The sequence below is a fragment of the Chaetodon auriga genome, chromosome 1 (assembly GCF_051107435.1).
Source record: "Chaetodon auriga isolate fChaAug3 chromosome 1, fChaAug3.hap1, whole genome shotgun sequence".
Lineage (NCBI taxonomy): Eukaryota > Metazoa > Chordata > Actinopteri > Chaetodontiformes > Chaetodontidae > Chaetodon > Chaetodon auriga.
In genome coordinates this window covers 33,305,001-33,321,055 of record NC_135074.1, presented here as the reverse complement: position 1 = coordinate 33,321,055, position 16,055 = coordinate 33,305,001, and the positions used below count along the sequence as shown (strand labels likewise).

Genomic DNA, 16,055 nt, shown 5'->3' with positions numbered 1-16,055 from the left:
GAACAGCTGTGAAGGATTAGAGGACGATCTACAGACAGCTGTCCTGGAAGACATGGACCTGAGCAGAAACAGAAAATCACAATCAATAAAATGATAAAATCTTCATGTGAAATCTTCTTTCAGTGAAACCGCCGCCCTCTTCCTCTCCACAGCAACACGTTCTTCGAGGTAAAATCCATCTCCAACCAGGTGTGGAAGTTCCAGCGGTATCAGCTGATCATGACCTTCCACGACCGTCCCGTCCTCCCTCCCCCGCTCATCATCTTCCCTCACATCTACATCGTCCTGAAGAGGCTGTGCTGCCGTTGCCGACGAATGCCAGAGGGCGATCACGACGACCGCGAGAGACGACTCCGTAAGATCTGGTTCACTGAGTCTGTGTGACAGCATCACCCACGACTCAAGATTCAGAAGAGATTAAATCCCGTTTGTTCCCTCAGAACTGGTGCTGAGTGCAGATGAGCTGAAGAGTCTGTATGAGTTCGAGGAACAGTGCGTCGAGGAATATTTCAGAGAGAAAGACGACGAGAAACAGTCGTCCAACAACGAGAGAATCAGAGTCACATCTGAGAGGTCAGGATTATAATAAGACACCCACATCTAAAGAGATGTTCAAGCTTTCATTTTTTCCATTGCATCTTCATCATTTGCCTTTTCTAAAATGCTCTTTGTTAATACATTTTCTGTTAATTTTCTCTCTGGGTTTAGAAACCCATTGACTTTTCTCCACAAACCTGCTTCTGTCGTTAGTGCTGTCTGCCTTTAGAGGGAAGACTTGTTGAGACAAATAATCCCAAACTGAGGACATGATTGATCACAACTGAATTTAGAACTGCACTTTCTTATCGTTTGGTGGGTAAAGCCTGTGCAGATAACAGTGATAGCAGCATGAAGATAACGCACTGACAGCAGTAAAACCAAGAAAAATGTATTTATAGTGGAAACAAGCGAAAGTTGTCCTGGTGTCAGCCCTGTCTGTCCTCTGTTCAGGGTGGAGAACATGTTCATGCGTCTGGAGGAGGTGAATGAGAGGGAGCAGTCAATGAAGGCGTCCCTGCAGACCGTGGACCTCCGCCTGGCTCAGCTGGAGGAGTTCTCCAGCCGGATGGTGAATGCTCTGGAGAAGCTGGCGGGTGTCGACCGTGCCGAGCTCGTCCGCACCCGATCCAGAGGATCGTCCATCTGCGAGCCGGCCTCTCTGCTGCGACACAGCAGCATCAACAGCGCAGACGGGTACAGCCTGTACCGATACGAGCTGGAACACGACGACAAGATCCCAGTATCCGGAGACACGGAGGGGCACGACAGGAGGGTCCAACTGAGTCCAGAGAGACGAGGGGGAAACACCGAGGGAGGAAACACAACAGGCAGGAGAAGCATGAGCACATTTTAAGACAGGACTTTCAGTTCTAAATAGGATTATACTTCTGAGCATTGTGTGGATGACCAGTTAATGTTCACTGAGTATGTTGCTTCTGTCACTCTGTCATGTCGACTAGGAAAACATTGTAAAGATCAGGGCGTCTTTGACAGAGTTCTACTCAACCCCTCACACTCATTCTGGTCACCTCTCACTTCATGGTGAGGGTTGAACCAAGGACAGCTGGACTTGGTTGTAGAAACTTACAATTACAATCAGTCATTTGGCAGACGCTTTTATCCAAAGCGACTTACATATGGATTTACACACCAATGGCACAGCATCGGGGGCAGTTTTGGGGTTCAGTATCTTGCCCAAGGATACTTCGGCATGTTGAGGCCAGGGATTGAACCACCGATCTCCTAATTGGCAGACGACTGTTCTACCTCCTGAGCCACAGCCGCTCCACTTGAAAATGTTTCGTCTCATCCAAGAGGCTTCTTCAGTTCTGACTGACTGGTGGGGAGTCCCAGGTATTTGACCTCTGTCGGGTCGACATCAAGGTCATCGATACCACCTGGGTCGCTCGTGCTCCTGGCTGTGAAACTGTAGTTGTTATAGTGATCGAAGTTATCACCTGAAGCTAATTGTGAAAAGCTGTTAAATCTCCTTGCAGGAGATGAAAGGACAGTATTGTAGGTGGGGGATAAGTGAGGAATGCACAGACTTGTATATCTTCTTCTGACAACTGTAAAGCCCTTTGTAGCATCTGTCTGACCACTTACTGCTGCAGGTTTGATAGGCCCACATCAACACCTATCCCCCACCCTGTCCTGGACTACAAACAACAACTTTCACACCCCCTGCACCTTCTTTGTCTTCTAAAGTCACTTGAAGACCAACGTCTTCTGAGGGTACTTACCTAATATACCTCTCCATCTATCTCTGCATCCTCCTCTAGCTCTTTTCCTAAATAAACAAATTTTTAAGCCGTCATTTATTACTTGATGCACCTGCAGCCTGGTGTCTCTTGACTCAGGTGGAGCATGAACTGCGTGTTGAGACACCTATTCTAGGGCGTCTCCTGGATCTACTTTGCCTGGATTGAACTTCATTAGTGTGTCGCTTTGGAGCTTCTGCCAAATGAATAAATGTGAATGTAAATATGTGAAGTGTTTTAACTGAAATGTGTCAAATCTGCATTAAAAAGGGGCTGAGGTTGATTTGAGTTGATGTGAACTTGTGCTTCCTATTTTTAGGTGAGATGAACGAGTTTGGGTCGACTCTAGAGGTTAGAGGACTGAGGGAGAGGACTCAGTCTCTGTCCAACGTCGACATCTTGATCTCCCCCTGTGACCCCGACAACAGTCCCTCCAATGTCTTTCCAGCTTCACCTCAGTGTGACACGACCGAAAAACCAGCAGAGAAAACCCGACTGGAGGCAGCAGTGTCCTTCCCTCTGGAGAGGTCAAAGGTCACACAGTATTCTTCCTCTCTGACTCTTAGCAGCTCCCCCTCCTCCATCAAGAAGTCCATCAGCAGCATTGTCTACAGCCCCGCTCATCAGGACCAGGAGGGAGCAACCAGTTTGATCCCCCCTGGCTCAGAGCAGGTCTTCAGATCCGATCAATGGGGAGTCCACCCCTCCCCCAGAGTGTCAGTGGAGCAGAATACAGGTGACGAAACGAAACAGGAAGTGGAGGAGAGAACGTCCAGGCCATCTGACAGGGAACAGCCGTCTGAGGAGCTGCTGGTGGGGGAGGACAGGATGTACCCCACACTGCGCTCCAAGAGTCTGAACAACAATCCGAGGAAGACGAGGACGAAGAAGAAGGAGAGTGAGGCGATGTCTCACTCAACCGGCAGTGTCTCGGACCTGGTATCAGCATTCAGCGGGTCCACAGGGGGCCCACGGTCCAGGACCAGGTCCAGAGACTCTGACTGCTGATCCTGAAGAACTGAGGTGACTCTGACTTGTTGACAGTCTGTGTTTCACTTCACAGCAGAAGTCATTGAAGCAGTCCTGCAGGATTTGATTCAGTCCCAGTTTCTGATGCGATGCAGCTCTCTCTAAGACTTCCACGTTTATGAACATGTTGAAATATTAAGCATAAATGTTCGTATGTTTGTACATTTTAATTTTATTTTTTCGGGGGGGGGAATCAAACATTTTTTCTGATGTTTGATTCTTTCAACCAACTGGATTATTGTAGACACTGACTGAGACTTTGTGGACATTTGGAGCTGTGATCCAAACCGAAAATGTGTTTGATTCAAACTCTGGTTCATGATGTGAATGAAAATCTTTCAAACTGTGATGCACTGAGAGATTAAAGGGAACGAAAGTGAATCACACGTTTGTTTTTTGTTACTGAAGTGTCTCTATCTTTCCTTCATGCATGTGAATGACAGGAATAGTCTGCTAATCTGATCATAGGTCCATCAAATATCTGAAAAATGAAAATATTGGAATCTGACAACTGTTAATAAAACATGAGACAAACATTAGTAAGTATGTGATTATCACTTATGGAGACGCCTGATAAATGAGAAAAGTGGCGCTTTGATTCATATCATCAGCTGATTAATTAAATTGAACCTTTCGATTTTATCACCGCAGACTTTCACATGAATATTGTTGAATATTGTCCTCAAAAGTTCCTTGTCTATAAGCACATTTTTATTAGAATAGCGAATACATAAATTATTAATTATAAAACTAAATGTAAAACATTAAAAAAATTTAATTAAATGTGAATTATGTAAAAATATAAATCAAATATAGATTATATACAAATATCAACGAAATGTGAAATATTTTAAAATATAAACTAAATGTAGCCCTCATCGAGCATCGTCATCACGTTATATCGCCTCCAAGATTCAAGATTCAAGATTCAAGATTCAAGATTGCTTTTATTGTCATTGAGCATGGCAATGAAATTTTCGTCGATCAGCTCAACCGTTGGTCCTGAAACAAAGGTCGTACGTTCTAACCGACGTCTGCGCTGAGAAACCAGCTCTGAACGCTTCCTGACATCCTAAAAGTGTTCCTGTGGGGGAAACAGACGAGAAAAGACACAGAACAGGAAACACTTTTTAGCCTTTATTGATTCAATGAAAAAAATCCAGTTTCAGCAAGTTTACAATAATTCTTCTGCAGAAGAAGAAGACGGCCGTGAAACGAATGCACTGAAAACAGACTGTTCAGGCTCGACTCGTCTGCTGCAGGTTAAATGTTACAACCACATGAAGCAGGGTAAACTACAGAGCCGGAGGCTAACAAGCTAACAGCATCTTTAGTAGTTCTTCGGAATTTAAGGAGAAGAAGAAGTTTCCACACAAAGCGAAGCTCCGTTCAGACAGGATGCACATTACAGGGGGAGGTGAGGACTGAAACCTTCGCTGAGGATCTGCTCTGGGACAGACATGGACATTCAGCAGGACACAGACTAAAGACAAAGACAAAAGCCTCCTCAGGGAGGCACCGCAGAGCTGAAGGAGAGCCAGAGAATTAGAGTCAAAGCTCTCCCTCCTCCTTCTCCTCCTCCTCCCCAGAGTCATAATCAGTGAACACACAGACATGCTGATCTCATTCAGTGTGACATCACTTCCTGAGGAGATCATCATCTCTATGATCCAGAACAAATCTCAAGAAACCCACTGAGAAACCAGGAGAGGAGGAGGAGGAGATTTAATGAGAGGAGGTGCAGCCAGGTCACAGACTGACAGGAGCTCACTGTGTCTGCAGTCATTACTGAGGGCAAAATTACCCACAGAATGGTTAAAAGCACTGAGCAGCAGGAGCAACACCTTCACCTCCTCCAACACCTCCTGCAACACCTCTCCACCTCGTCCACCTCCTCCAACACTGACACAAACACAGACTGGATGCAGCTGCAGTGGATTTACATACGAGGACAGCTGCTCATGTTTCATTTCAAACCGCTTCACCTGTCACGTCCAGGTGTGTGTGTGTCAGTGCAGCTCATATAGACACACAGACACACGCACACACACACACACACACACACACACACACAGAGGGGTCAAAGTTCAAGGTTTGGTCCAGTCTAAGTGCTGTGGAGGAGTTCTTCTTCCTGTCCTGTTATTTCTCGGCCTTTGTCTTGTCGTCGTACGTCCCGGCGTTCTTGTACGCGCCCACATAGCCCGTGTTCTCCACCACATCCTCTCGGCCCTCCCGACCTCGGCCCTTGCCGCTCTCGTCAAAGCGCTCCTTGTGCGATCCGGTGTAACGGGACGCATCGGTCAGGCGGTCCACCGCCGCCATCTTCGCCACTTTCTGTTGGACACACAGAGGACAGGAAATACATAAGATCTGACAAAGATGAACTTCCTTATTGCTGCTGACACCTGCCTGTGCTGGCTCCATCCTGCCTCATCAGGTGAGAAAATACCTGAAGGTGCTGCCCTCTAGAGGCTGAAACGGTGGAACACATTAAAGGGTTGCAGTAATTTCATTCTTCCTTCAAAAAAATGTTTTAACTTGATTACATTCAGATAAATGTTCATGTCCAAACTCGTGCAGCAAAGACACATCGAGGTGAGGAGCATGACCGTGGATGTTACTGGACCCACGTGTTCCAAATCTAAATGGTTATGTTCTGTGTTGCAGACGCACGCTGGGATATCTGACCAGCTGAACCTCACAGCTCGCAGAGCGTGTTGGCTTCAGGTCGTCTTCCTGTCTGAATGTGAACAGATTAGAACAGAACTTCCTGCCTCATGTGTGAGCACAGCGGCTGCTTGTAACCACTAATTACCGTCTTAAATGTGTGTTTCTGAGTGAGGCGACAACTGAAGGGTGTTTTTAATGACGTGAACTTGATCCAAACCGCCTCGCCTCTTGGCTCAGGCTCTGATGAGTTGCAAAGACGGTTTGCCGAGCAGACAGTGACTGTGGAGCATCTCGGCAGGCTGAGGTGTGTCTGTGGAGCAGCTCTGGACTTGTTTCCTGAACGATGAAACATGAAGACGAGCCAGAGGTGATGTAACACCGAGCTGCTGTTTGAGCTGAATGTGAATGATGACCGGCAGGTCGGTCATCGTGTTTGATCACATTTTGATGAAGGTGCTGCAGTGCTAATCTATTTTTTCAGTCTTCATCTCAAATGTCCCAGAAATTGTGCATTCATGTGTGCAAAAAACTAATTTTTGCGGCGTGCATGGGTGGGGTGGGGACCCCAGGGATTTCCTGCTTGGAGCCCCAAGAGACCCGAGCAACACCGCTGTCTGAAGGTAAACTAGTCTGACGCAAACATACTTTCAAAAGTGCTGTACCCAGATACTTGATACCTGCTTTGACTACTTGGACGATCTCTCCAGACACAAACTTTTGGGATCACAGACTGAAAAAACACGCAAACAGACGTCTTTACATGTAGAAACAGGTGTGAATCATCGAGCCCTTTAGCTGCATTTACTGTTGTTGCACTGATTTCAGAAGCTCCTTCTTCTTTGGACACAGATGACAGAATCGTCTGCATACATCTGAACTCCTCACCCTGTGCAGACCGATGGGAAATCATTTATATATGAGCTGAACTGGTGGTTCTCAAAGTGAGATCCAGGGACCAAAAGAGGTCCCTGAAAGCCCAGGCCTATCAATAAGCCCCCTAGTGGCCGGGGGCTCCAAGCAACTCCGCAAGCCCCGCCCCTGTCTTCAGAATTACAAACAAACGTGATCGCTGCCTGGGGTACGTTCACAGTCAACGTTTGTTTGAGTGAATGAAACGCTCCGGGGTCACAGGGAGGCGGCCGGAGTCAATGATGTTCAGGTGACGGCCGCTGCGTTAAAACAGACCACGGACTTTCCCTAACCATAACCAGGGGCTGTCAATGCCTGAACAGAACCAGAAAGAGCTGCAGTCACGATGAGAGGATCGCCTCTTCTGGCAGAAAACAAATGGTTGTCGTTCATCGACAACATTCTTCGTGATGTTAATGTAAAATGCAAAAGTCATCTTTACATTTTCCTTCAAAATGTCTTTGTTGTTGCCAATTAGCTGTAGATGCTACAGTTTTACAGGTTTTAGATCAAACTTTTTGTCTCACCGTTACTCCAGCGTTGGTGGGCTCTCTGCCTTCCACCAGTTTGAAGATGGACTTCAGGGCCTCCTCTTTGCTTTGACCTCTGAACCTCTTTGGAGCCAACTCCTCCAGAGCTCTGTGAAACTCCTCGTAGGTGATGACCCTGGACGTCTTCTGTCTTCACACAGAAACACAAAACAGATCTGAAAACACAAAACTAAACTAAACTGAACTCCTGTTCATACTGGACATCATGGGACTCCAAAGGAAGCGATGGAGCACAAAAGCCACTGTCCTCCTGTGTGACAACCTAGGACACGTGAATCTGAAGTTCATGTGAGCAGTGAGGGAAACACGCAGAGGTAAGTTTATACAGAAAAGACTAATTTTGAAAAGCAAGCTGCCTGTGGGAAACTGCGTTGACCAATCAGATCACCAGCAGGGGGAGCCACACTGACCCACACGCAGACGGAGAGGGCGAGCTTCAATCCAACTGTCCAGTATTAATAAGGGACCAGAGACCACAAACACGCCTAGTATGACGTGTTGTCGTGTCAGCTCTCAGCAGGCTCTCTCCTCGTCTGCAGACTCACTTGACTTTGGAGAAGACGATGTCCACGTCAGTGCCGGTGACGTTCTTGCCGTCGATAATCTTGCAGTCTTTGCACAGTTTGGCCCAGTTCTTCCCGTTCAGCTCCTTCCCCGTGGCCTTCGTGTCTCCGTGGATGGCAAACTTCTTAAAAGTCGTCAGCAGATGCTCCATGTCCGCACTCTCCGCCATGACGGGAAACAGAAGAAAAAGGCGGTGGTGATGTGAAGGAAGCGCTCCGTTCAGATCTGGATGAGATGAAACCACACAAGACGACAGAAAATGATTCACTCTGTGCAGCATCAGAGACACAAAATTCACAAGGTCTGCGGACGCAGATCTCCGTCCAACTTAAACAAACTGGTGTCCCTGGTGGGACACTTCACGTGCCGTCTGTCCTCTGTCTGTGGAGGTTTGAACATCCAGCAGAGTCTGATGTCTCTGCTCCGTGTGAGTCACCTGCTCAGCCAGGTGTTAAGAAGCCTCACGAAGACACCTGAGGTGGGACACACACACACACACACACACACACACACACACTCACATACACAGGCACATAAACACACACGTAAACACACACACACATACACACACATACACAGACACATAAACACACACGTAAACACACACACACACACACACACACACATACACAGACACATAAACACACACGTAAACACACACATAAACACACACACACACACACACACACACACACACACACACATACACAGACACATAAACACACACGTAAACACACACACACATAAACACACACACACACATAAACACACACACACAGACAGATAAACACACACGTAAACACACACACACATAAACACACATACAAACACACATACACAGACAAATAAACACACACACACGTAAACAAACACACACACATAAACAAACACACACATAAACACACATACACACACACATACACACACATAAACACACACGTAAACACACACACACACATAAACACACATACACAGACACACACACATACACAGACACATAAACACACACACACACACGTAAACAAACACACATAAACACAAACACACATGTAAACACACACACACATAAACACCCACGTAAACACACACACATACACAGACACATAAACACACACACACACGTAAACAAACACACAAACACAAACACACACAAGTAAACACACACACACATAAACACACATACACAGACACATAAACACACACACACGTAAACAAACACACACATAAACACAAACACACATGTAAACACACACACACATAAACACCCACGTAAACACACACACATAAACACAAACACATACGTAAACACACACACACGTAAACACACACACACACACAAACACACATAAACACACACATAAACAAACACACACACACGCGTAAACACACACACACACATAAACACACATACACAGACGTAAACACACACACACACGTAAACACACACACGTAAACACACACCCACATAAACACACGTAAACACACACATATAAACACAAACACACACACACACAAACACACACACGTAAACACACACACACATAAACACACACACACGTAAACTCACACACACACACGTAAACACACACACACGTAAACTCACACACACACACGTAAACACACACACACACAAATACAAAGACACACACGTAAACACACATACACACACACATAAACACACACGTAAACACACACACACACAAATACAAAGACACACACGTAAACACACACACACATAAACACACACGTAAACACACACGTTTGTCTCTCCTTGTAGGATTTGTGATATTGTTACTAACTTTAGCCCCGCCCACCCTGGCTTACGGTGGTTCTGATTGGTCCATCACGTGAACATTTGCAGAAACATGTGAGCACGAGTGTGTGCAGGCGAGAGGTGAGTTACCATGACAACCACTGTTAGGAAATGCATCAGTGTGTGTGTGTGTGTGTGTGTGTGTGTAATCACACATGTCTGAGAAAGAGAGTGAGGTCATGTCTCACACTCTGACACACACATACACACACACACACACACACACACACATTATGAAGACTTACATTCATTTAAAACATTTCAACTTTTACATTCATCTAAAGACAAACCTGCAGAAACTACACAAACTACATAAACCTGCAGAAACTACACAAACTACAAAGACCTGCAGAAACTACACAAACTACACAGACCTGCAGAAACTTCACAGACCTACAGAAACTACACAAACTACACAGACCTACAGAAACTACACAAACTACACAAACCTGCAGGAACTTCACAGACCTGCAGAAACTACACAAACTACACAAACCTGCAGAAACTTCACAGACCTGCAGAAACTACACAAACTACACAGACCTGCAGAAACTACACAAACCTGCAGAAACTACACAAACTACACAGATCAGCAGAAACCTGCAGTTCATGCTGGTTTTCACGTGTGTACAGCTGCGCTCCTGCACACGTATGTGCAACGAATTTGTGAAGTTGTGTTTGGTATTCTGGAATCACTGTAGTTTGGTTTGGTGCATGTAGAATATAATAAAGCCTCTTGTTGGACGTTGGATGTTGGACATTTCTGATTCACCTCTGTCAGTCCCTGTCACAGGGGCAGGGCTTGCGGACAGACAAGCCAGGCAGGTGCTTGGAGCCCCCGGCCACTTATTTACAACGATTACTGACAGGCCTGGGCTTTCAGGGACCTCTCACTTTGAGAATCACTAATCTTTTTTTTTCAGTATTCAGCTCCAATGTGTGTGGGGTGGGGGCCCCAGGGATTTTTTGCTTGGAGCCCCAAGAGACCCTTGCAACGCCACTGCCTTGTGATGAAGAAGTGACCTGAGCTTTGATGTAATGGAATCTGCTTTATGACAAACCAATGAACCCTTTTCTCCATTCGTCACTTAGACACAAAAACAGAGACAACAGAGTCCATAGTCACAGGAAAAACTGTTTGTCTAAATTTACAGATTCCATTGTGCTCAGTTTTGACTGTTTTCTTACTTTTAGACTAATTGACTCGTCTAAGTTCAAACTTCCATTTAATCATCAGGAAATTAGTTGTTAGGAACATCCCTGTAAATAAATAAAGAAAGAAAACGCACACAAACAGTAGAGACACTTCTTCTCGGGCTGCCTGGCAGACTCTCTGGGTTCTGGTGCCAGAGCTGATCCTCAGATGTGCATCCAGTGTTTGTGATGAGCTGCTGAGCTGAGCTGCATATTGCTGATGAAACTGTGAAGAGAAAAGGTGACCTCAGCGTAGAGAAAGCGGACATTTAACTTTAATTTCAGTTCAGCATTGAACGCCATCATCTCAGAAGTCCTCTGGTCGAACTCGCCCTCTCACTGCGTCAGTGGATCACAAACGTCTCCTGAACTCTGCATGAAGCAACCATCGTCAGCCTCATCCTGGATGGTGACGAGTCTGCATACCAACGGTAGGTCGAACAGCCGGTCCTCTGGCAGTGGACTTCAGGAGGAGACCCCCATCACCATCACCAACACTGGGTCTGCTGTGAAAACCTTCAGTTTGTGGGATCCACAGTCTCCCAAGAGCCAAAGCATCCAGCAAAGACTCCGTCATCAAAAAGGCCCAGCAGAGGCTCAACTTTTAGTTCCAGCTCAGGAAGTTCAACCTGCCCCAGGAGCTGCTGATCTAGTTCTACTCTGCAGTGATCCAGTCTGGTCTCTGTTCATCCATCATAGTCTGGTTTGGATCAGACACTAAACAGGGCAGAACAGACTACAACAGTCAGGATTGCAGAGGACTGGTGCCAACCTGCCCTCCAGCCAGGACCGATCCACCTCCAGAGTCTGGAAGCATCACTGCAGACCCAACACACCTGGACATAACTTGTTCCAGCCTGTTCTCCCCCTTGGAAGGTGCTACAGAGTTCTGTACACCAAAACAGCCAGACACAAGACCAGTTTGAGTCCACAGACCATCAGTCTGATGAGCAGTTCCATCAGTCATACAGTGTCAGTAACCCTCCGACACCAAACATCCACTGACCTCCATTCAAAATGCATAGTTTTTAACATACATCATCACACAGTCACTGTCAGTATAGATCCTGCACACAGACATGTACTGAACACCAGTCCTGTCAGTGTGTATCCAGCCAGTATTTATTGTTTAGAACTCTTGACCTGTGTGTAGCCTTGTTATTCATTAGACACTTTCTGTAGACTAAACTGCCGGCAGCTCGTCTGATACTGTTTGACTGCAGTAACAACGAGACTGCCTTCTTGCAGGGACAGCGGGAGTCCTTCCTTCTCTAAATACCTTAAATTTGGTTTATTTGAAATGGCAGAGGGTAGAAGATATGGTGTTTCCACACTGTTGACTGTAGTCGAGCAGTTGGTTATACAGCCACCTTTCTATCAGCTGCACAGTGTTAAAAACACGCTTGATAACTACGACTTGTCAACAACTACCCACAGCGCCCCCTGCTGCACAGCTGCTGTACATGCATGACTGCTGGTTTATTACTGTAAAACCCCCAGATGAACGGTGAGCCTACAACAACACCAAGTGTCAACCAGCATATTCTGTGAACCCACAGAATGCTGCCATTAATTGGGTCAGTTACTATAAAATGAATACTCAAAGCCCCAAAGGCTGAGCTGCATTATCAGAAAGATCCAGTACATCCACAAGTAATGCAGGTTACATCTGTGGATGGACCTGCAGGGTTGTACATGAATGGAAATATCAGCTGGTCACAAACCTGATAATTTAGCATTTATTCATAGCCTGTGTGAAGAAACCCCTCAGATAAATGTTTAGTAAAAAAGACAAACAGGAAATAACCTACAGAGAACATGAATATTCAGTATAAAGGATCACAGGAAAAAAAAGCCATTCATCATTCAGTCCTGTAGAAGTCAGTGCTGGAAGAGTTTGAGTCCACGAAGCTTCATGTTGTCTCAGCAGTTTGTCAGGGTCAAGGGCGACCTGCTAACCTGCCGTCTTTTGCCTGATGAAGGCGTCACAAATAAACGTTTTTCCGCAAGTTAGACAGTCTGCAAGAGTTTGTTGGCAACAGATCCACTCGCCTTCTCACCTGCCTCATGAAATAGATATTTTTCCGTGACACTAGCCTGTGCTAACATCAAACATTAGTCAGCTGATGTGCTGTTGAAGATTAGCTCATTGTATTCAGTGATGTTGTGTCTGTTTTTAACGTTTTGACAGCAGCAGGACTTCAGAGTCAGGTCTCTGAGACCGAGGCCTTTATCGCCGACATGTTTGTTATGTTGCTTTCATATTCATAGTTCACGGGTGAAGCATGAATATGTATGAAGAACATTATAAGTATCTCCACCTTCACTCCTTCTGAAAACAGTTACGTCGGACCAATGAATTTCAGCCTCCCTGATGTCCATGATGTCCATGATGTCCATGATGTCCCAAACTCTCCCTGAAATTAATGGCAAACCCTCTCTGAGCTCCAGCTGCCCCTCTTCTCCAAACAGGGCAGTCCTTTGAAAGCAGAGGCGGTGCAGCGTTACATGGTGAACTTCAGCCTGTTGAAATGTGACCTGTGTGTTGAGGACGGACGAGAATCCGTCATGTTTCATCTGTCCTCTCAGCAGCCTGACTGTCGGCTCGGAGTCTGGATGTGTCAGAGTCCAGCAGCTTTTCACCAGGTGTCACGACACGTGTGTGGATGTGGTCAGGCGTGTCTGACATTACACGGGATCAGTTGTCAAAGCAAAGCGTGTTGTGTTGAATGGATGGCCAGTTTGCAGGTTCAGTCCTCCACGTTAATACAGTGTCTACACAGGATGAGTTCAGGTGCGGTATTGAGTGTGGGTCACCTGCTGGTTCAGAACGTAAAATGGAAGATGTGCTTAGATCTTGAGTAACGTGAACAGCATGAGGCTCAGCTAGAACTGAACAAAGCACCAGTTTTGAGACTCATTTGGAAACATGGAAACATGAAACGACTTCTGTGTCTGAAGAGCTGCGTCGCTTCATTTCAGTCACACGTTCACATACAGAGCAAGTAGAGCTGATCAGTGAAAAATGATCCAAAAAGTTTTTGTTTGTTCATTTGAAAGGATCCCCACCATCACCCATGACACCAGCTCGTCTTCCTGGGGTCCGAAATCCCAGCCCGTCCCCACCAGACAAACGGACGTATTGGTCGTCCTTGTTGAGGCTGCTGCCTCCGCCACCCGGACCCGGATAAGTGGAAGAAAACGAGTACGAGTACGAGCAAAGGAGGAAGTCAGATAACATAGCATAAAGACCAGGAGAGTCCACACGTGGAGGAAGACGGGGTGGGCGGATGGATTTTCACCCAGGAGATGGCCGTTCGTGTCCCGTGTGAAACACAGGACACCAAACCTATTTTAACTCACGTAACGTACGAACGTAACAGTAGCATTCTTCATTTATGATGATCGTTTCTTAAACCGAACGAAACCGTTGGACAGCATGCGATGATGAAGATCCAGCACGTCCAGGTCTGGTCCAGAATATGCATCATATACATAAACAGCAATGTGTGTTGTCCTCTGCCTTTTTCTGCTCAGTGAGAGGGAGGATGAGGAACGTCCAGTTAGACTCAGACTAAGCGTCAGGGATCATCTCCAGAGAACAAGGACGAGACATTTTCTACGGTCAGCACTGGAGTGTTTCATGGTGGGTTAAGGTTAGAGGGTCTGATCTTCGATTGACGTCTATAAAGAGGATATTTGGTTTGGGATTTTGTGATTCTCCTTCAAATGAGTTTGTTTAGGACACGGAGAGCCAGAACTGGACATAAGTCTTCACCTGGACATGTTGAAGACTAAACATTGACAGAGGACATGGTCAGTAATGACGTGAAGAGAAAGAATCCTTAGCTGCAGGACGTTTCAACAGTAAGAATGAAGCCGTGTATTTTATATATTTCAATGTTTTTTTTTTTTGTGAAAGTACATGTGTAGTACTGAGTTTGCTGGTACTCTGTACTTTGTAGTTCTTGTTATTATCATTAAAAAGAACTTCAGAGCTTCAGGTGCTCCTGCTTTGTCTCGTGTACGTCATTAATACCCATAAAGTATTTCTTTGGTTCCTCATAAGTAAAAGTATTTGCAGTGTGAATATTTAGAGACGCTCGTCTTTACTGTTGACGTCTCCGTCACATTTCTGTTTGAAGAACCTCTTTCATGGCTCTCTGTCTCTGAGGAGTCTCTTCAACAAACGTCTCCAGTTACTTCATGAAAAGTGGATTCATGTTCATTCATGACTGAAGAAAGAAAGTAAAAACAGGCGGACAGCCGTCCAGCAGTCTTACCTGTCTGTCCTGCGTCTCCGTCCGTCTCCTCGTCTTCACCTCAGTCTCTTGTCTCTCTTCTGTCCCACAGCGGCGTCACAGCTTTCAGATGAGCTCTGCGCTGCTGAGGGCTTGTTATCGTCTGTTTATCCTGTCGCCATGACAACATCCTGTCCCACATCAGGGGAGGGTCATAAAAGAGGGAGGAGGAGACGAGGAGGGCCGGTCCTCCGGCAGGACGTCCATGCAGGCTGCTGCAGAGCTGCAGATCAAAGGTCAGAGGTCAGAGGTCAGACTGGGGGAGCATTTCAGAGTGTTTCATGCTGCGCAGCAATAAATCATCACAATGAAGACAAATAGAGAAAATAATCAGAAAAGCTGAACCCAGAACAGCTGCGAGGCCCTTTGAACGACCAATCAACAGCAAGGGATCAGCTGATCTGGCCCTCTCTGACACAGACTGACCTGAGAACAGTCAAAGGCAACAAGTCAACGTTTGTCCATCGGCTCAGTAAATATCTGCTTACTGTGGGTCTGTGTGTGTGTGTGTGTGTGTGTGTGTTTCTGTGTGTGTGTGTGTGTGTGTGTGTGTGTGTGTGTTTCTGTGTCTCTGTGTGTGTGTGTGTGTGTGTGTGTGTGTGTGTGTTTCTGTGTGTGTGTGTGTGTGTGTGTGTGTGTGTGTGTGTGTCTGTCTGTCTGTCTGTCTGTCTCTGTGTGTGTGTGTGTGTGTGTGTGTGTGTGTGTGTGTGTGTGTGTGTTTCTG

The 16,055-nt window shown here is 46.1% G+C and overlaps 2 protein-coding genes across 5 annotated transcripts in view; one reads left to right on the top strand and one right to left on the bottom strand.

Annotated features, from left to right (window-relative positions):
- The window catches only part of LOC143324003 (transient receptor potential cation channel subfamily M member 1-like), a 38,684-nt gene extending 34,948 nt beyond the window's left edge, over nucleotides 1-3,736 (top strand). For all 3 annotated transcript variants that reach the window (XM_076736173.1, XM_076736166.1, XM_076736183.1), the window contains 4 exons: nucleotides 153-355; nucleotides 441-573; nucleotides 991-1,367; nucleotides 2,620-3,736. In XM_076736173.1, coding sequence (XP_076592288.1) covers nucleotides 153-355; nucleotides 441-573; nucleotides 991-1,367; nucleotides 2,620-3,308 — 1,402 coding nt within the window. In that variant the 3' untranslated portion in view covers nucleotides 3,309-3,736. The remainder of the gene's footprint in view (nucleotides 1-152; nucleotides 356-440; nucleotides 574-990; nucleotides 1,368-2,619) is intronic.
- A 717-nt stretch (nucleotides 3,737-4,453) lies between these two features.
- Nucleotides 4,454-15,436, bottom strand: tppp3 (tubulin polymerization-promoting protein family member 3). Of its 2 annotated transcripts, none has more exons than XM_076739010.1 (4): nucleotides 15,314-15,436; nucleotides 8,005-8,248; nucleotides 7,436-7,589; nucleotides 4,454-5,663 (listed from the first exon to the last, which is right to left on the bottom strand). In XM_076739010.1, the coding sequence occupies exons 2-4, from the start codon at nucleotides 8,190-8,192 to the stop codon at nucleotides 5,469-5,471; spliced, it is 537 nt and encodes a 178-aa protein (XP_076595125.1). In that variant the 5' UTR covers nucleotides 8,193-8,248; nucleotides 15,314-15,436; the 3' UTR covers nucleotides 4,454-5,468. The 2 variants fall into 2 exon arrangements, with proteins under 2 accessions (XP_076595125.1, XP_076595134.1); XM_076739019.1 differs by lacking the exon at nucleotides 15,314-15,436 and adding an exon at nucleotides 11,126-11,175 and having other exon boundaries at nucleotides 4,469-5,663.
- Between the last annotated feature and the right edge of the window lie 619 nt (nucleotides 15,437-16,055).